This window comes from Sebastes fasciatus, chromosome 20 (assembly GCF_043250625.1).
Source record: "Sebastes fasciatus isolate fSebFas1 chromosome 20, fSebFas1.pri, whole genome shotgun sequence".
In the NCBI taxonomy this organism is placed as follows: Eukaryota; Metazoa; Chordata; class Actinopteri; order Perciformes; family Sebastidae; genus Sebastes; species Sebastes fasciatus.
This window is the reverse complement of record NC_133814.1, coordinates 27,317,749-27,337,737: the sequence shown is the minus strand read 5'-3', so window position 1 is coordinate 27,337,737 and position 19,989 is coordinate 27,317,749. Positions and strand designations below refer to the sequence as shown.

The 19,989-nt window shown below is 42.6% G+C and overlaps 1 protein-coding gene across 5 annotated transcripts in view; it reads left to right on the top strand.

Annotated features, from left to right (window-relative positions):
• Positions 1-19,989, top strand: part of LOC141758220 (serine-rich coiled-coil domain-containing protein 2-like) — a 55,003-nt gene that overhangs the window by 24,453 nt on the left and 10,561 nt on the right. For 2 of the 5 annotated variants that reach the window (XR_012591835.1, XM_074619406.1), the window contains exons 7-13: positions 6,134-6,224; positions 7,030-7,114; positions 7,842-7,937; positions 8,233-8,347; positions 8,629-8,712; positions 9,559-9,645; positions 9,738-9,863. Coding sequence is in view for 4 of the 5 variants with exons in the window: in XM_074619406.1 (XP_074475507.1) it covers positions 6,134-6,224; positions 7,030-7,114; positions 7,842-7,937; positions 8,233-8,347; positions 8,629-8,712; positions 9,559-9,645; positions 9,738-9,863 (684 nt within the window). In the remaining variant the exon portion in view is untranslated. Of the gene's footprint in view, positions 1-6,133; positions 6,225-7,029; positions 7,115-7,841; positions 7,938-8,232; positions 8,348-8,628; positions 8,713-9,558; positions 9,646-9,737; positions 9,864-11,020; positions 11,127-13,114; positions 13,155-16,448; positions 16,742-19,989 lie in introns of those variants that run through there. The other 3 variants (XM_074619407.1, XM_074619409.1, XM_074619410.1) reach the window with 3 other exon arrangements.

Sequence of the window (19,989 nt, the reverse complement as noted above, 5' to 3'; positions counted from 1 at the left end):
GTTTTGATTTCTGCGATTTTTGGATGTCGATAAAAACAAACCAACCAATTAAAGAATGAATCACATGTTCAATAGATTTTCTCGGATGTAAATGTCATGATTCACAGCTTTAGAATATTTAAAAATTAAAATATGAAATGTTAGGTTTCATTATCAGGACGGTTGAAGTCTGATTGAAATCCTCTGGCTCCCTCTGGTGTCTGATCTGTGAACTACAGAAGGTCAAACACTTCATACCAACGTCATCACAAAGGATTTAAGACAAAATATAAGATTTATATTTTCATAAATAACTTTAATTATTATAATATAAATAGTCCTGATATTGTTGGCTTAAAAGTGTTTAGTCAGTTTCACTACAATTTACACTTTTATTAACAAATAGAATGCAGAATATGAGGGAGGGCGCCCACCGGCATTTTTTATTATTTATTATTTTTAATTAATTAATGATGTTATTTATTTTATTTATTTTATTTATTTTATTTATTTTATTTATTTTATTTATTTTATTTATTTTATTTATTTATTTTTTAGGGGGTGACTGCCTACATGGCCTATGCCTTACGCCGGCCCTGATGATATAAAACAGAGAAAAGAAGTAAATCTCTGTGTTTGAGAGGCTGAAAGCAGCATTTTCTGACATTTTTTGCATGAAAAATTACTTAATTATGATTAATCGAATATCAGAATAATTGGCGATTATTTTTCTGTCGATCAATTAATCGATTAGTCGACGTATCGTTGCAGCTCAAGTCTCAAAATACTATTTTTTATTTATAACAGTAATAAATATGTCTGACTGAAGGAACATGCTGTCCATCCATCAGATCTTGTGATTTATAGTTACCTTCTCTATTTCAGTTTTTATGTCCACATGCTTCTTGTACCTTTGACTGTTTACCAGAGAAGCAGATGTTTTCTAACACAGCTGTTCATCTTTGGTGTCCGTCACCAGCTGTGGAGGAGCTGCTTTAATTAACTACACATGGAGAAGTGATAGCAGAGAGGACGGGTCAGGATGAGTTAGTCCTTCACTTCTCTGTCCACTGTGAGCATCATTCCTGTTAGAGTTAATATACCGCCTGAATCATGTTAATGAGCTCTCTGTGGGTCTTAAAGAGTGATTGACCCTAATGAGCTCAGGGCCTTAACGATCTGAGGACGTTAACGAGTTCTCAGCTCATGACTCGAGTCTTCCTCTTCTTATAGATATACATATCTGAGATCTCCACCCACCACCTCTGCTACGTACTGTAGGATCAAGACACACTTTAGAGTTCTTTAGCCTCTTTTTGTGCTTGTTTTGGGTTTCTTTGTGGTGTTTTTGTGTCTTTTTGTGGTTGTTTTGTGTCTTTGTAGTCAATTTCTGTCTCTTTGTGGTGGTTTTGTGTCTCTTTGTAGGCATTTTGTGTCTCTTTGTGCTTGTTTTACTTTTTGTAGTTGTTTTGTGTCTCTTTGTAAGCATTTTGTGTCTCTTTGTGGTTGTTTTGTGTCTCTTTGTGGTTGTTTTGTTACTTTTTGTAGTTGTTTTGTGTCTCTTTGTAGTCAATTTCTGTCATGTTGTGTCTCTTTGTGGTTGTTTTGTGTCTCTTTGTGGTTGTTTTGTGTCTCTTTGTAGTTGTTTTGTGTCTTTTCTAGTCAATTTCTGTCATGTTGTGGTTGTTTTGCCCGTTTTTCATAGTTGATTTGAGTCTCTTTGTGTCCCTTAGCAGCTGTTTTGCATGTTTTGATAGTGTTTTTGAGTGTCTTTGTGGTTGGTACGTGTCTCTTTGAGTGATGATTTGTTTGTGAAGTAGGCCAGTAGGCCCGTTCAGTAATCCATCCATGGATATACCTGACTGTGTTTATTATATTTAATTAGTTGGCCCTCTTATTGACACACATTCATATTAATAGTCTTGAATTAACCGCCGTGTGTGCGTGTTCGTGTGCGTGTGTGTTTAGAGCTAGTAGTGTGAAGGCGTTCCACAGCTATCTGTTGGTCCTGGAGTCAAACAGGCTGAACTCAGCAGAAGGCCGATGGGGTCTGGTTTGTCTGTTTGTTTGTTTTGAGGACGACACAGAAAAAGCTGCTTTGTGTTTGTCGCTGCAGCGCCGCCAAGTCAAGTGAGAAAGCTGAGGAACGGGGGGTGTGTGTGTGTGTGTGTGTGTGTGTACGAGACTGAGACATCGATTAGTTCAGAGAGTAGAGCGAAGACGAGGAGGAGGAAGAGCAGGAGGAGAGGAAGAGCTTAGGAGGTCAGAGAAGATGAAGAGGGAGGAGGAGAGGATCAGAGGAGGTGAGACGAGTTAAAAAAATGGGACTAAAACTAAATAAAAAGCAGATTAATGATAACTCCAATAATAAGAACTCATCAATAAGGTAAAAGATGAACAAATGGACAATTAATGAATCACCAGTTTAATGTAAAGGGTTATTCAATATGAACAATACAATATTACACAGATAATATGCAGTCCTAAATGGCAGCAGCAGCTGGAGAGGAGACAAGGAGAGGAAACAAGGAGAGGACAGGAAACAAGTAGAAGAGACAAGGTGAGAAGACATGGAAAGGAAACAAGGAGAGGAGACAAGGAGAGGAGACAAGGGGAGGAGACACGGTGAGGAGACGAGGAGAGAAGACATGGAAAGGAAACAAGGAGAGGACACAAAGAAAGGAGATAAGATGAGAGGAGACAAGGAAAGGAAAGGAGACAAGGAGAGGAAATAAGGAGAGGACAGGAAACAAGGAGAGGAGACGAGGAGAGGAGACAAGGTGAGAAGACGAGGAGAGAAGACATGGAAAGGAAACAAGGAGAGGAGACAAGGAGAGGACACAAAGAAAGGAGATAAGATGAGACGAAACAAGGAGAGGAGACAAGAAGAGGAAATAAGGAGAGGACAGGAAACAAAGAAAGGAGACAAGGAGAGGAAACAAGAGGAGACGAGGACAGAAGACAAGGAACTCGTATTTCCAATTATTCCGACACAAATGCCCCATCTAGCAATGTTAGTAAGAAGACGAGTAAAGGTGGAGAGATTTAAAGAAGAGAGGAGGTATGGAAAAAAGAGAGGAAGGAAAGGAGATGAGAGGAAGACAAGGAAGGGAGGAGCAGAATAGAAGAGGAGAGGAGGAAAGCAAAGGAAACGAGAGAGGTGAGGTGATAGGAAAGGAAAGAAGATAAGAGGAGAGAAGAGACAGAAGAGGATATGAGAAACAGGAGGAAGAGAGATAAGAGAGGAGGAGGAGGAGGAGATTAGGAGGTGATGTGTTGATGTGGATGAGTGCTCTGAGCCACCAGAGAGAGGCTGACTCTCTGCAGGTGTGTGTTGTTCAGGTGTGTGTTGTTCAGGGGTGTGTTGTTCAGGTGTGTGTTGTTCAGGTGTGTGTTGTTCAGGTGTGTGTTGTTCAGGTGTTTGTTGTTCAGGGTGAACGTCTGGTTTCCTCTCAGGTCACTGTGGTGTGACTAAGCTCCTCCAGGCAGGAAGCAACCAAACTGACTGTGTGTGTGTGTGCTTTTGATTTTGATTTATGAGTTGAGGGAAAAGCTTTTAAACCGTTTGCAAATTGTACGAAAACCTTTTCTCCCAGTCAGAGCAACTCTTAGTGGAGTTATTCTCTATTTTTATTATTGTCAACAAATCTGGTCAGACTTTTAAGATGCTCGTCTTCTGAGTGGAGTTTGGTTGGATCAGTGCCAGGTCTATGCAAGAGTTTACTCAGTTTCACTACAATTTACGCTTTTATTAACGAAAAAGAAGTGGCCAGGCAGATGAAAAAGTGTGAGAAAGAGTTATAAGGGTTGAAAAGTGTATTTATTTATTTATTTATTTGTCACCTCAATTGAAGAAAATGAAGAAGGGCGCCCATCAGCATTTATTATAATTTTTTTTTTTTTAAATAATTATAATTAATTAATTATTTATTATTATTATTATTTTTTTTTTATTTTTTTTTTAAATAATTATAATTAATTAATTATCATTTTTATTTGATTTTTTTATTATTTTTTTTTAGAGTGCGACCAGCGCCCCCTAGAGGGTGAAGCCCTAGGCGACCGCCTATATGTCCTATACCTTAAGCCAGCCCTGTACTGTATTTATGACTGAGCTGTTATATTGGATTGCATTAGATTTTACAGGTGTGCCTAATAAAGTGGCCACTGAGTGTATATTTGGTTTTGAATACGCACACATAATAGTAGAATTAATTGTTGCATGGCTAAAAGTACCAGAATGACAAATCGTTAATGTTGTAATAAATGCATAATTAATTTAATTAAACCTCAAATGGAGCATCGACGGTTCTTATAGGCTTCATTAAAAACTAATCAATCAATATGGGATGTGATCTATCATCATCAGAACCAGCCTGCAGCATACGGCATACTGTACTGGACACATCCTAGTGTGAGAAACAGAAACAGTTAATATCATTAATATCATTAATATTAATCTGATGAAGTGTCCGTAGTTCAACAGTCTGTCCTGTATGTCTTGTTGAATATTATTTGATGTACAGATGATTATAATAAAGAGAACACAGCCCAGTAATTATGCTTTAATGGTAGTTTTTAGTTTTCAGGCTCTTAAAGCTTCAGAATAAAAGTGAATCGAAGCTCCTCTATTGTAAAAACCTCCGACTGCTATTGATCAACGGGCTCAAAAGAGCTTCTCCTCACAATGGTGGGAAGGTCTTTTAGTCTTTAATCAGCATCTGGTTGAAGCTCACTCCGTCCTTCATACTGCAGCTGCTATTTTACAGAAGAAGGGAATAAATTGGTTTTGATTTTTGTTCTTTTGTTTGTTCAGGGATTTCTTTTTTCATTTTGTGTGTGCAAGGGCGAGAAGAGCTGAACTGTGTGTCTCTGTGGAGGACGGAACCCGCCAAAATAAAATATAAATGAATAGATAAATAAATTACTCAATAAATAAATAAATATGCCATTAAAAGAAGCAAGAATTGTATTAAAAATAAATGTAGTCATTGATTGATAAAATGTGACATAAACAGATATTTGTTTTAATATTGCTTTTTTATTTTTAGGAATTTTTTTAATTCATTCATTTTTATATTTTTATATTTATTTATTAAATATCAGTATTTATTTATGCATTTATTGACAGCCCCCTTATTGCATACATGAAGAAATGTAAAAATAAATAAATAAGGGGTGAAATGCAAAGGGAAAATTGTGCAGAAATAAATAAATGCAGAAATAAATTACACATAGATACACTCTTCTGTTTAATTTCCACTTTTATTTATTTATTTTTGTGTTTAAGCATTTATTTATTTGTTTATTTATTTATGCATGATTTTTCCCTCAGCATTTCACACTTTATTAATTTCTCCAAACGTATTCATTTCTGTATTCTTTTCTTTATACATTTATTCATGCATTTGTTTTTAAATTTCTTCATGCATTTCTGCTTTATTATGACGGGGCGTTTCTTTCATGTTGTGCCATGCTTTCAGTCTTAAATAAAAATAAATGCAAAAATAAAATAAATTCAAAAAAATAAATACTTGAATAAATAAAAGTTAAATAAAAAAGAGTAAATAAATAAGGGAGTTATTACAAAGGTTAATAAATAAAAAAGCAAATTAAAACAGAAATATACATTTTTGTCACATTTTATCAATTCGTTAATAACAACATTTATTTTTAATATTATTTTTTCTACTTTTAATGGCATATTTATTTATTTACTCAGTCCTATATTTATTTATTTTTTTATTTATTTTTGAATTCAAATAGGGAATTATTCAAATATAATATAGGCTATATAGTCTACTTGTTCTTTCCCTCTCTGACATAAGTAATGATGTAGTACAAGCTCAGGCTGACGAGTAGAGAAGGAAACAAATCCATCATCTGCTCCTTTTGTAGTTTTATGTCATCGATCAGTGATGTTCAATATTTCCCAGAATGCCTTTCAACAACCCTCATAGGAAAAGTCTATTACCTGAATCAGAGTGATTGAGTTTGAACCGAGAACAAAAGACGCTGCAGTGCGTTCCGGTTCATTTCATGCTCCTGTGAGCGTACTAATTGGTATTTGTGTTGGCTGATTAAAGTATAAAGCACATTTATGAATATAATACAGCATACAGACCACTTATGTCTCCGTCTCTGTGTCTCTCAGGACGTCTTGAACAACCTGGACTCTGGTGATCTGGATGATGATGACCTCATGCTGGATGAAGACCTCCCAGAAGATGCATCACTGCACAGCGGTGTGTGTGTGTGTGTGTGTGTGTGTGTGTGTGTGTGTGTGTGTGTGTGTGTGTGTACTGATGTCATTAACTCGTATAAAGTAAAGTTATGGATCCCACCAAAGTGAAATAAGAGCTGTGATGAGACGCCATCCACCAAAAACAGCCTTATGTTTCTATAAATGTCAAATTAGGCAAAGTGACGCATGTTAACCAGCAAATTCAGAACACTTAGAGTGTGTTCCAATCCACGTACTTCCAGAAGTACACTTCAGTGTAGTGCACTGTGTGCACTCTGTACTCACTTGAGTAGTGCGTAAATTTCAGCGGGGTAGGGTCGTCTCAAATCGAATACTCTGCGGGGCACTGACCGGAAATGACGATCGCAACATTTGACCGCGGCTCGCTACCCGCCACAATATCTTCTGAAAACAAATGAAAGCAGAGTGGAAATTACGTTTCCAACGTCGTCTCCTACGATGTGTCCTCCTGTTGGCTGAAAATGCACCGGTATGTTTACGTATTGTTTTATTCTGTTATCTACGTCTGTTTGAATAGTGGTCGTGGCTCCGCCCCTTCCGCTACGTAGCCAAGATGGTGACAGTTGAGTGTGGAAAGTGTCCAGCGTTCCACACTCAACCATCTGACCGTTCTGAGTACAACATCCGGGTACTTTGAGTGCACTGCATTTTGCCGTACTTCCCAGTGTGAACGCACTTATGCACTCAAAGTAGTAAGTGTAAGTACAGAAGTACGCAGATTGGAACACACTGTTAGTATTAATAATAACCTCTGTTTTATGATGCTGCTGGTCTGATCCCTGCAGACGGAGACGGGATAGCCCACATGGCTCAGTGGAGGATGAGACAGCTCTGCTGGGGGACGCAGGACGTCCACAATGACAATGAAAGGTGAGAGAAGCTGCTCTTCCTGTGGTTGTCCTCCGTTATTTAGGATTAGATCCACGTCGGGGCTGACTGGGGTTGGAAGAAGAAACCGTTTCAAGTGAAATGTAGAAATATTCAGATTTTCATCTCTTTTTACCGGAAGACACTGAACAGACCTTCACATCGTCCCATTATACTGCCTAAGTTTCATCTTCTTCTGACAAGAGGAAAGGTGAAAGGGTTCTCTGAGATCAGCAGGCTTCTTACTGTTCGTAGCGTGCACGTATTGACTGTGCACAGGTCAGAACGGCTCGTTTAAAGATGTGCGGTACATTTTATGTAAATGTTTTGTGGGATATTCTGGTCACAGGTGAACAAGTGAATAAACAGGAAGAAGCCATAACCTCTGCTCCTTGAAGCGCTTTGAGCTAAATGTGAATATGAAATAGATTTTTATTCATACAGCCCACAGCAGAGTATCTTCGCTGCATATTTACAGTCTCAGTGACTTTCTAAAACGAACTCTACAGAACATTACTTGTGGTGCGCGGCCTTATGAACGCTCTCTTTTGGCTCACAGGTCACTTCATGTGAAGGCTGCTCGAGTGTTTCAGTAGAATTAAGATGATCGATGCTGATTCCCATTTGTTTCTACACCGACCTGCACATTTAGCATCCTGACCCAATCTCATGGGATTTTTGTCCAAAATCGCTGCATCGTGTTCACAAACGTTTCCATCGTCCCCCTCAGTGACTTCCAGAGCTTCAAGCTAACTGAGGATCCTGGGAATAAGAGGACGGACACAACCGAGGACAGCGACCTCATTCTGGACCTCTGTCCTCCGAGGTGACTAAAAAACATCTTCAGTATCTCTCTGCACTAAAACCAGAGCTCACAGTTCACTAGATTAGTGCTTATTTAAAGATTATAATCCCTGTTATCCCTGTATTGGTCTAATATCAACCTCCTCTCTTTATGGAGTTCATTCAGTGGAGTTGTGAATGTGTTTCCTGATGCCATGTGAGATGTATGAACTTTCAACATGTTTTTTTACATTTTAGACGTACAGTATTTCATGCTCGTCCCTGAACGCAGCAGAGCGTGGTGCATTATTATGTCTCTCTGTCCTCCACCTCCTCAGGTCCTCCTGCCGGTCTCCTGGTACTCCTGGTTTGGGTGTTGATGCGGAGGAGCTGGCTGAAGACTGTTCTGCAGTCCGATCCCAGCTGGAGTACCTGCAGAGGTTACTGCTTCAGGTGAGGACGAGTACAGGACGTATCAATGTGTCACTAATTCACATTTTATTATTAAAACAACATTCAAAGACGTGTTTTTCTTTAAATGTTCATGTTTGCACGTCGTCACTGCTCAGGTTTAACATTTATTGAGCTTCAGTTGTATGTTTTTCAGCAGCAACATCACAGCTCAATGAATGGCACTCTGTTTTCATCCGCTGTATGAGTGGATGAGTGGCTCACGAGAGCCACTATAACATGATTTGTGTTGCGATAACATGTAAATGCTGTCTGTTGTCCAGGAGGAGGACGTGGACGAGGACACTCTGACCACAGACACTCTGAGTCCAGAGACCAACGACTCCTCCCAGAGCTCCGACACACAGGTCAGCAGGTTTCAACCTTTATTCAAACACCCCTTTGAAAATGACCATGACAGTTTCTCCTCGCCAAAGTTTAGTGTAAGTTTGGAGCGTTATTTAACCTCCTTCACTACAAGCTATTTGACATGGTTGGTACCGATGGATTCATCAGGTTCTCTAGTTATATGTGACACCAGACCTGAAAATCACAAGTTGCGTTAAAGAAATTAGTGGCATTAAAACACATTTGCTTTGACAGCCCTATTCTGTGTAATATGGCGTCAACTCGGCAAGTCGTGTGCCAAAATGTTTGCTGACTTTCCGTGTTTTTGTTCCGACTTGAGGGAGCGTTCGTGTGAATTTTCCCAGTCGGGAGCCCATTTTTCTGATTATTCCGACAGCACATGAATGCAGCATAGGTTGAGAAGCAGGTGAGGCTGGTTGAAAGAAAGTTTGTCTTTCCTTTAATCCAAAGAAGCAAAGAGACGAAACTGGTGTTTTTTTTGACAACAGCCGCTGTCGACATTTTGGACTGAAAACATTTATTATATTTATTATATTTTATTGTTCAACACTCGTCATTTCAGTAGAATAGAAATAAATTTAACATTTAAATTAGTTTTACTTTTTTACGTCTCTTTGTGGGCGGAAGTTTTACTGGCGTCCGGTAGTCGCTTTCAGTCCAAAATGGCGGAAGCGTAGCTCTGCTGCCGGGCGCTGATGTTGCAATAGAACGAACTATTGACTTTCACTTCTTATCAATATACGTTGTTTGTTTATCCAGCCTCACCTGCTTCTTCTGCTGTCCTAAAATCCTACATTTCCCAGAATCCCTTTCCCCAGCCCTGACTGGTGTTGCTGTGTGTTCAGGTGCAGGATCTCCTGCAGGAGGTGCAGCAGCTCCGAGAGGAGCTGAGGAGCCGAGACCGAACCATCGCACAGCTCACCCTGCAGCTGGTCGGTGTCTCTTCATCTAAACACGAACATCATCATCATCCTCGATACCACATCCAGTAGTTAACGAGCATCCGTTGTTTCTGTGTGAGCAGACCGTTCCCACGGCGACCACCAGGTGTTGTTGCCAGGAGACGACGGGGAGGATGGATCGACACACGCAGACGAGTGTGGCGGAGAGAGAGAGCGTGGCCTCGCAGACGCCCTGGAGAGAGCAGACCGTGAGCACGCACACACACACACACACACACACACACACACACACACACACACACACACACACACACATGAACACACACATTTAAACACACACGTAAACATGAGACATGATGTTTATTAATTATTATATCGTCTTTCACGCAGCCCAAAGAGCTTCAGGATTAAAAACTACATTCAGCAGAAAACTAAGAATATAACATATAATACAAAGGAAAATGAATAAATAGCAAAGATTTAACAGGAGGAGTCTCGGGAGGACAAATCAGCACACGCCTTTAAAAAGCATCTTACTTATCTCCTCCTCTAAAGCATATTAATATATGAATAAAGTTTGTTTGTTTGCTGCTGCGTCAGCCTTCACAGAGCGGCCGGTTTACTGATGTCACCTGAAAGGGTTTCTGGGTAATGTAGTCATGCAGAGTTGCTTGTTCCTGAGGAGGTTTCTGGTGCTGTAAGCTGCTATTGTTTTGTCTTCCTTCCTGTCGTCTAGTGTTGATTTCATCATGACCAGATATGTTCGTCAATGCCCTTTATTTTCACGACTAAGACGAGACGGCACCGACGTCATTAAACCCGAGCGGTGACGATATCAAACATGCGATATTGTTGAGACTGAAATGTAGTCAACAAATACAAACCGTCACCTTTCAATCGTCTCTTTCCTTCTTGTGTCAGACCTCAGTCCAGTCAGACAGCTGTGCTATTTCACACTACTCTCACTCACCACTTAGCTTCATTCCAGATGTTTGTTTCAGCTGGTAAAACATCTGGAATGCTCAGATTGAGATGAAGATGAAAACATGAGAAGAGCCTTCTGTGTGTCCTCCTCTTGACTTAGTCGTCGGCTTGCTTTCCTCTCACTGATTGGTTTAAGCTGAACAGCCAATCAGAGTGATTTCTCTCACCGACGAGCGCCGCCGCCGATTCAACACGCTGAGTCAGCCGAAAAACCTCCGACACGAGCTGACGCACCGCAAATACTAGACCGGCAGACGCTCACCGCCGGCCGGCCGTTGGCTCGGTGTGTCAGGACCTTTAGACTAAATCTAAAATGAACTGTGCTCTCATCTTCCTCTCAGTCTTCCTCTCTGTTTCCTCTTGACGTTATGAATGAGCCTCCTCGTCTCCTCCTTGTCTCCTTCCCTCTGTCTCTCCTCAGGCCTTTCCTCCCGTTCCTTTCCTCTCTCCTCCCTGGCAGTATCAGCGCTCCAGGCCTTACAGGGTGAGGCCGAAGCCCAGCATCCCCTCACACCTCGCTAGGAAAAGTGAGTCCTATAAACCCCCCCACCACCACCAACACCACCAACACCACCTCCACCGGCCAACCCCACCTCAAAGAGATCCCCAAAAACCACCATGACCCCCCACCTCCATCACCCAGTCCATACTCTTCCTCTTCCTCCTCCTCCTCATCGTGATCATCAAGGTCCAGTAATTAGAGCATCTAAACAGCTGAATCATCCCCGCGTCCCGGTAGATCTTACAGCGTACAGGACTCATTATTTTGAGAATTATTTACATTAGTTAAAATATTTTGTTAATTTCTCTTCAGGTATTTGAAGTATTTCTGAAGTTTAATGAAACAAATCAATAATGTAAAACAAATTCAGGGTGAAACTCTGATTATATCAGTATGTAGTTTCACCAGATATTGTTTTATTAATATTACTTTATTACAGTAAAAGAAAACTGCGTGTTTGACCGATCAGAGCTCGATGGATAAGTTATCGGGGAGCGAATGTTTTAATCAAAGCGGTTTCTGCACTGAATATTATTTTAATGATATTAATTGAATAAGTTTCCATTTATTTATTTTAGAAAACAGAAAGGACCCAAACTGTTTAAAAAACAGCTTCCAGAAGTGAACGGGTCAAAGGTCAGAGATGTTTTTAATGGAGATGTTGAGGCTGTTCCATCAGGATGAATTTGATGTTGAGCCGAGACACGACTGCACTGAGTCCAGTTTCTGTGTGACATCGAAGGTTGTTTTAACGTATTCATGTGGATGAACATCAGTGGAGGAGAAGCTGAGTTCAGACATGAACTTCATCTGCTCGTCACCTCAGTTCCTCATTATTATACGTGTTCATTAAAGCCCCCCCCTCCTCCTCCAGCCAGCGTTACTTCCTGTTTCTTCCTGTGGTTAAAGCTTCCCTCCAGTGTATTTTGGCATTACTTGGATATTTCATATTTATTTGAGTTTGAATTATCTCAACACACTGACTCTCTGTTCTTCACCGTCTCCTCCTGGGGAGGCGGCCGTCTGGCTGCTGCTGCACCGAGGAGCCGCACGTTGCCGACAGACAGCGCACCAGAGGACAGATAGACCTGTTGCCGAGGTTACCGTCGTTTGAAATGCAGTTTTGGGGACATTTTGGAGGTTCACCGTCCACCGACACCGGCCGCTCTCTCTCCTCAACTCCAGCACCGACACCGACACCGACACCGATACCGGGCTGCACTGTGATCCGTTTATTTCTCTAACGGGACTTTTCTCTGGTTTTCTCTTGAGCTGAGAGTTGTGCGTTCAGACTTGTTAGAGGCCTGCAAACCTCTGGCAAAGGCTGCTTTTCGTAAATTTATCTCCAGCAGGAGGAGACGGTAAAGAAGAGACCGAGAGAGAGAGAGACAGTCAGTGTGGTATTTCCTGTAATCCACTTCGTTCTCGGCACAAACCAATTGTAAAAATAAATACTCTCAGTTAGATGATGCAACAAGTTGGGCTAACTACACCTAATTAACTAACTACACAAAACTAACTAACTAACTAGAAAGCATGAGTGCACCTGCAGCGTGGAGGATGACCTTTGACTTTCAGCTTCTACTAGAGTCAGACGTCATATTCACATTTTACTTTGAGCACGAATTTAAGTTATTTGTCAAAATAAAAATTGACAAATAAATCAGGATATGACTCAAATAAATATGAAATATCATAGAAATGGTGAAATACGCTGGAGGGGGGGTTTAATCTGGTCTGGAATCAGCCTCTCCTCTTCCCGGTCCTCGTGCATACATCCTCCCTCCATCCATCCAGCCTTCATCCGTACCTCAGCACGTCCCACGCCGTCTGTCCCACGCTGAGGACAGACGGCTCGTGGTCTTCGGTACGTCTGAGGAATCATGTCTCGGCTTGAAACGGTTGAGAAATCTTGTTTTTCTTCTGCTGTTATTGTCTCCTCTAACTGTCCTCTGTGTGTGTTTCTGCCTCTTCCTCCTCCTCCTCCTCCTCTTCCTCTCTGCCTTCGTCCAGGAGTGGAAAACTTAGTGCTTTACTTCAGAGACACAGCGTGGTACGGTAGACACTTTTATTATCTTCCTCCTCCATCTCCTCCTCTCCCTGTCCCCTCCCTCTCTGTCCCATCCAACCCATGAGACTAAAGTCTTCTTTGTGATAAGATAAGTTCAGATTGTGTTCATCTTTCCATCATTCTGTCCAACTCTAAAGTGTCTCAGTGTGGTTGTACGAGCTACTTCTCCATATTTACTGTATTACTACAGTAGATGGAGTTTGGAGCAAAGCGATGTACTGCTGTGGACGGATTTTAGACACCTAAAAACACCAGTTTAAGTGGTATATAGCTACTGAATATTTAGTATATTTTCACCTCTTGACCTCGCTGTCAGACAGCCCTCTCTGACGAGGAACTGAAGCTAAAGTACGCTCTCTTCAAAGCCACCAGACTCCATTGACAAAAACAGTAATGTTACCTCTCAGAACAGAGGAGATGCTGGTCTACCGCTGCATCGGTCGGTTATAACACGTATCCGCAGTCTCCGTCCTGTCCACGCTTCCCATTAATGGTTTATATAAGCAGCCATGCAATGCATTCTGGTAGCGTAGTGGCACGATTCGTGAGACGGGGGCGTCACGACGGCTGCTCCTCATTTGCATAAAGTTGAGGTCTAGGCTATTTTTGCAAATCAGGGACGTCTGGCGCGACTCGCGAAGATAACCGTTGACTTTACAAAATAAAGACAGATTAAAATGTTTTCAGAATTACATTTCAGTGAACGCAAGAGCAACATCTGCACTCCGAGATAAATAGAGTTCAACTTTTGGAACGCTGCAGCGCACCGCGTGTTGCGTGATGAGGAACAACCAATCACAGCCTGCAGATATGATATGAAGAGTTGATATACAAAGTAAAGTAAAGTACTAACTAACTTATCCCCCCCCTCCTCTGTAGACTGCTTTACCCATGATTCATTGCTCCCCGGAGGATAGGTCGCACCTTCTCCTTCACACTGAAATGAGCCCAGTTAAAGCCGAGTCCAGAGGCTCGTAAGGAAGCGGCGCCGAGCTAAAATTATCTTTCTAAATGGCTCTTAAATTCTGCATTAGATGAGGTGCACTTCACTCGGGCACTTGTTCAGTCACTTGAAGCAGTCGGACCGCTGGAGATGAGATCAGTCAGGAGGACGCCCTTCATTTCCCTCGCCGTGATGGAGGGAAAGCACGCCGCGTCTCCGAGGAAATCATGTCATGTCCGGGCAGCACTGTAGGATTCTGGGAGTTCTGTTAGTCAGTTAACTTACGGACCTCGTTGATGTCTTTTGGATCTCTGGGCTCCAGATCAGGTCCACAAAACACCTCAGAGGTAAAACCAGGACGTAGAAAGAGACGCTTAAAGTGTCTGAAGGTGCACACGAAGCCTTCAGCCTTCAGCCTCTGTGTACGTGATTAACGGACGGTTTATACGTCTGCTTTGAAGCTACGCAACGCGCACCTCCACAACAATTCTAAACTACAACCTGGTGTTTATTCATTTTAATAATGGAGCTAATTGATGATGCGGTGTGAAGTGATATAACTCATCTAACGAGCCTCCGGGGGACCAATGAGAGGACAGAGTGGTAGTTCAGGTGAATCAGCACTTTGTATGCCAGATATAAAGAGTGTGTTACCGCGGGGACGTCCTGTTGGTCGTCGTTGTTGTCGGGGAAGCAGAAAAATCTGGCAGTGGAGTGATTCCCTCCGTCCAACACACACACAGTGAATCCTCCTTGAGAACACCTGCATGTGGTCGAGGACACTCTCCTCTTCTTCTTCTTTCCTTTCTGTCCTTCACCGCCACCGCCACCGCCACCCCTCTCCTCTCCTCTCCCTCCTTCTCCTCGTCCTTCCTCTCTCTGCCCTTCTCATCCTCTCCCTCTCGTTAATCCATCCGTCCTGCCATGCATTATTTATGAGGGTTTGGACACACTTGAAGACAGAAACACAGGCTGCAGTACCAGCCGCCTCCACCAGATATCAGTGTGCACCAAGAGAATAGATCTGGTTTATGTTCTACTGAGAACCGACATGTTTACTCTCTCAGACTCAGAACATGAACTCAGAGTCGCCTCCTGCTGGATAGTTCATGTTCAAACCTGATATCTCTTCGTCCTTTGAGCCACAGAGCTCCATTAGAAACACACACTCTGTAGTTTATTTCATCCACCGTCCTGCTGACACTAACACCCACTAGAGCTCCACATGTGGATTCATCCGCCGCTGAAAATAGTCCCCAACAAAGCCTCTATTTCCTCCTGTTGGTTTGATTAAAAACTACAGTGAGCAGCTGCTTTAGGAGATTACTGATGAAACTATATATTTGTGTTTTTAAAGATCATAAAGAGCATGAGGAAAATGTCACAGCGCTACTAGGTATTAAAAACCAATCTAAATAAAAAAGTCTTGAGCTTAGATTTAAAGAGTAGAGTACTAGGTTAGTGATAGTACGTACTTGTTCCATAGTTTTAGAGCAGCGATCACCCCACAGCTTATACCTCGACCTCGGGACTTCTAAAATAAGTTGACCCGATGACCACAAAGCCCCGTTATGCTCGCGGAGAGTTAAAATCTCAGACAAATAAGGTGGAGCGAGGCCGTTAATGTCTTTAACAAATAAACATCAAGAGCTTCAAATGGATTCTAAAGCCAACTGGAAGCATCGGTGGACGAAGTATGAAGTCATAATATTACGAAAAAAAAGTCAGAACTTTACGAGAAAAAATGAAAATAACACGTAAAATTACTACGTTATAATATTATGACTTTATTCTCATAATATTATGACTTTACTCTCGTAATATTATGATTTTATTCTCATAATATTATGACTTTATTCTCATAATATTATGACTTTACTCTCGTAATATTATGATTTTATTCTCATAATATTATGATTTTATTCTCATAATATTATGACTTTATTCTCGTAATATTATGATTTTATTCTCATAATATTATGACTTTACTCTCGTAATATTATGACTTTATTCTCGTAATATTATGACTTTATTCTCGTAATATTATGGCTTTATTCTCTAAATCTCAGATTTATTTCGTCGTACCATAGACCTACAACAATGATAAATAAAAATTAGACGATTTTATTTTCTATCAGACATCAGTGAGGAGTTCTATATGTCAAGGCTCCCATAAATATATAATATTTGTCCGACCAACGATCCAAAAATAGAGCGGAATAATGAATAAGTGGATCAACAGAGAGTTTATGAGCATACAGGTATATGATGATTGATTTGAGCTGTAGAGATACCAGCTTCCTAAATCTTAGGATTTGTTTGTGTGTTTTCAGGAAGTGAGGACATTTGGGAATGTGAGGACGGCAACAGGTGTCCCTGTCCACTTCCTTTATTTATGTTTCTTTTTGTTTTCTTTGTAATCCTCCTCCAGGAGCAAAGTCTAAAAGTTTCAACAATAATTGACAGAATAATCAATAATAAAGTTATTCCTCTCTCCAACTCCAAATCTAAAACCTGAGTTTGTCTCAGCATCATCTGTAAACATCGCTATTACACATTATTAATATCCAGGTGTTTTATTTATTCAGGGTTGCCCGTCTGCAAGAGGAATAAATGGATGAGCGTTATGAGTGAGGACTAGAGTGAGTGAGTTCCTGCAGGTCGTCTGGTGAGTGAGTGAGTTCCTGCAGGTCGTCTGGTGAGTGAGTGAGTTCCTGCAGGTCGTCTGGTGAGTGAGTGAGTTCCTGCAGGTCGTCTGGTGAGTGAGTGAGTTCCTGCAGGTCGTCTGGTGAATGAGTGAGTTTCTGCAGGTCGTCTGGTGAGTGAGTGAGTTCCTGCAGGTCGTCTGGTGAATGAGTGAGTTCCTGCAGGTCGTCTGGTGAGTGAGTGAGTTCCTGCAGGTCGTCTGGTGAGTGAGTGAGTTCCTGCAGGTCGTCTGGTGAGTGAGTGAGTTCCTGCAGGTCGTCTGGTGAATGAGTGAGTTCCTGCAGGTCGTCTGGTGAGTGAGTGAGTTCCTGCAGGTCGTCTGGTGAATGAGTGAGTTTCTGCAGGTCGTCTGGTGAGTGAGTGAGTTCCTGCAGGTCGTCTGGTGAGTGAGTGAGTTCCTGCAGGTCGTCTGGTGAATGAGTGAGTTCCTGCAGGTCGTCTGGTGAGTGAGTGAGTTCCTGCAGGTCGTCTGGTGAGTGAGTGAGTTCCTGCAGGTTGTCTGGTGAGTGAGTGAGTTCCTGCAGGTCGTCTGGTGAGTGAGTGAGTTCCTGCAGGTCGTCTGGTGAGTGAGTGAGTTCCTGCAGGTCGTCTGGTGAATGAGTGAGTTCCTGCAGGTCGTCTGGTGAGTGAGTGAGTTCCTGCAGGTCGTCTGGTGAGTAAGTGAGTTCCTGCAGGTCGTCTGGTGAATGAGTGAGTTCCTGCAGGTCGTCTGGTGAATGAGTGAGTTCCTGCAGGTCGTCTGGTGAGTGAGTGAGTTCCTGCAGGTCGTCTGGTGAGTGAGTGAGTTTCTGCAGGTCGTCTGGTGAGTGAGTGAGTTCCTGCAGGTCGTCTGGTGAATGAGTGAGTTTCTGCAGGTCGTCTGGTGAATGAGTGAGTTCCTGCAGGTCGTCTGGTGAATGAGTGAGTTCCTGCAGGTCGTCTGGTGAATGAGTGAGTTCCTGCAGGTCGTCTGGTGAGTGAGTGAGTTCCTGCAGGTCGTCTGGTGAGTGAGTGAGTTCCTGCAGGTCGTCTGGTGAATGAGTGAGTTCCTGCAGGTCGTCTGGTGAATGAGTGAGTTCCTGCAGGTCGTCTGGTGCAGCAGCAGCTCAGAGCAGAGAAGTGGGAACGGCAGATTAGTTATTGCTTCACAGAAGTTTGTCCACGATCAATAAGCTGAGATTGTAGCACATGATGGATTTCACCGCTCTGGTTTTTAACTTTCTCCCTCTGATTCTCGTCCTAAATCGGATTATCGGTGTGTAGATGAGAGCCGGCTGCAGGATTAAAGAGTGGGAAGCAACAAGAAGCTTAACGCCGCTGCATCAGTCACACGCCGCCACGTACTGCTGCTCTCCTAGCGCTGCGAGGACCGTCCACATATCTAGACCCAGAGGGTGGGGACGCTTAGAGACCGGGAGGACGGTTAGAGACCGGGAGGACGGTTTGAGAAGTGAGGACGTTTAGAGAAGTGAGGACGCTTTGAGACGAGAGGACGTTTTGAGAAGTGAGGACGTTTAGAGACGAGAGGACGTTTTGAGAAGTGAGGACGTTTTGAGAAGTGAGGACGTTTAGAGACGAGAGGACGTTTTGAGAAGTGAGGACGTTTAGAGACGAGAGGACGTTTTGAGAAGTGAGGACGTTTAGAGACGAGAGGACGTTTTGAGAAGTGAGGACGTTTAGAGACGAGAGGACGTTTTGAGAAGTGAGGACGCTTTGAGACGAGAGGACGTTTTGAGAAGTGAGGACGCTTTGAGACGAGAGGACGTTTTGAGAAGTGAGGACGCTTTGAGACGAGAGGACGTTTTGAGAAGTGAGGACGTTTAGAGACGAGAGGACGTTTTGAGAAGTGAGGACGCTTTGAGACGAGAGGACGTTTTGAGAAGTGAGGACGTTTAGAGACGAGAGGACGTTTTGAGAAGTGAGGACGCTTTGAGACGAGAGGACGTTTTGAGAAGTGAGGACGTTTAGAGACGAGAGGACGTTTAGAGACGAGAGGACGTTTTGAGAAGTGAGGACGTTTAGAGACGAGAGGACGTTTTGAGAAGTGAGGACGTTTAGAGACGAGAGGACGTTTTGAGAAGTGAGGACGTTTAGAGACGAGAGGACGTTTTGAGAAGTGAGGACGTTTAGAGACGAGAGGACGTTTTGAGAAGTGAGGACGTTTAGAGACGAGAGGACGTTTTGAGAAGTGAGGACGTTTAGAGACGAGAGGACGTTTTGAGAAGTGAGGACGTTTAGAGACGAGAGGACGTTTTGAGAAGTGAGGACGCTTTGAGACGAGAGGACGTTTTGAGAAGTGAGGACGCTTTGAGACGAGAGGACGTTTTGAGAAGTGAGGACGTTTAGAGACGAGAGGACGTTTAGAGACGAGAGGACGTTTTGAGAAGTGAGGACGTTTAGAGACGAGAGGACGTTTTGAGAAGTGAGGACGCTTTGAGACGAGAGGACGTTTTGAGAAGTGAGGACGTTTAGAGACGAGAGGACGTTTAGAGACGAGAGGACGTTTTGAGAAGTGAGGACGTTTAGAGACGAGAGGACGTTTTGAGAAGTGAGGACGTTTAGAGACGAGAGGACGTTTTGAGAAGTGAGGACGTTTAGAGACGAGAGGACGTTTTGAGAAGTGAGGACGTTTAGAGACGAGAGGACGTTTTGAGAAGTGAGGACGTTTAGAGACGAGAGGACGTTTTGAGAAGTGAGGACGTTTAGAGAAGAGAGGACGTTTTGAGAAGTGAGGACGTTTAGAGAAGTGAGGACGTTTTGAGAAGTGAGGACGTTTAGAGACGAGAGGACGTTTTGAGAAGTGAGGACATTTAGAGAAGTGAGGACGCTTTAAGAAGTGAGGACGTTTTGAGAAGTGAGGACGCTTTAAGAAGTGAGGACGCTTTAAGACGAGAGGACGTTTTGAGAAGTGAAGACGCTTTGAGAAGAAGGGACATTTTTTTAAAGTGAGGACATTTTTTATTAGGACATTTAATTTAAAGGGGCTCAATGTAAGAATCAGTTTGTTAACAGCGACACCATGTGGCCGTTTAGTCAACGACAGCCAGCGTCCTGTTGCTCACGCTCCTGCTCACACTACGGAGACATGAGCGAGCATCGGTCAAAACAGTGAGGCGACATACGAGACTGAACGTGATTGACAGGCATCATGTTGATTAACGTTAGCAACATTAGCAGCTAAAACCACAA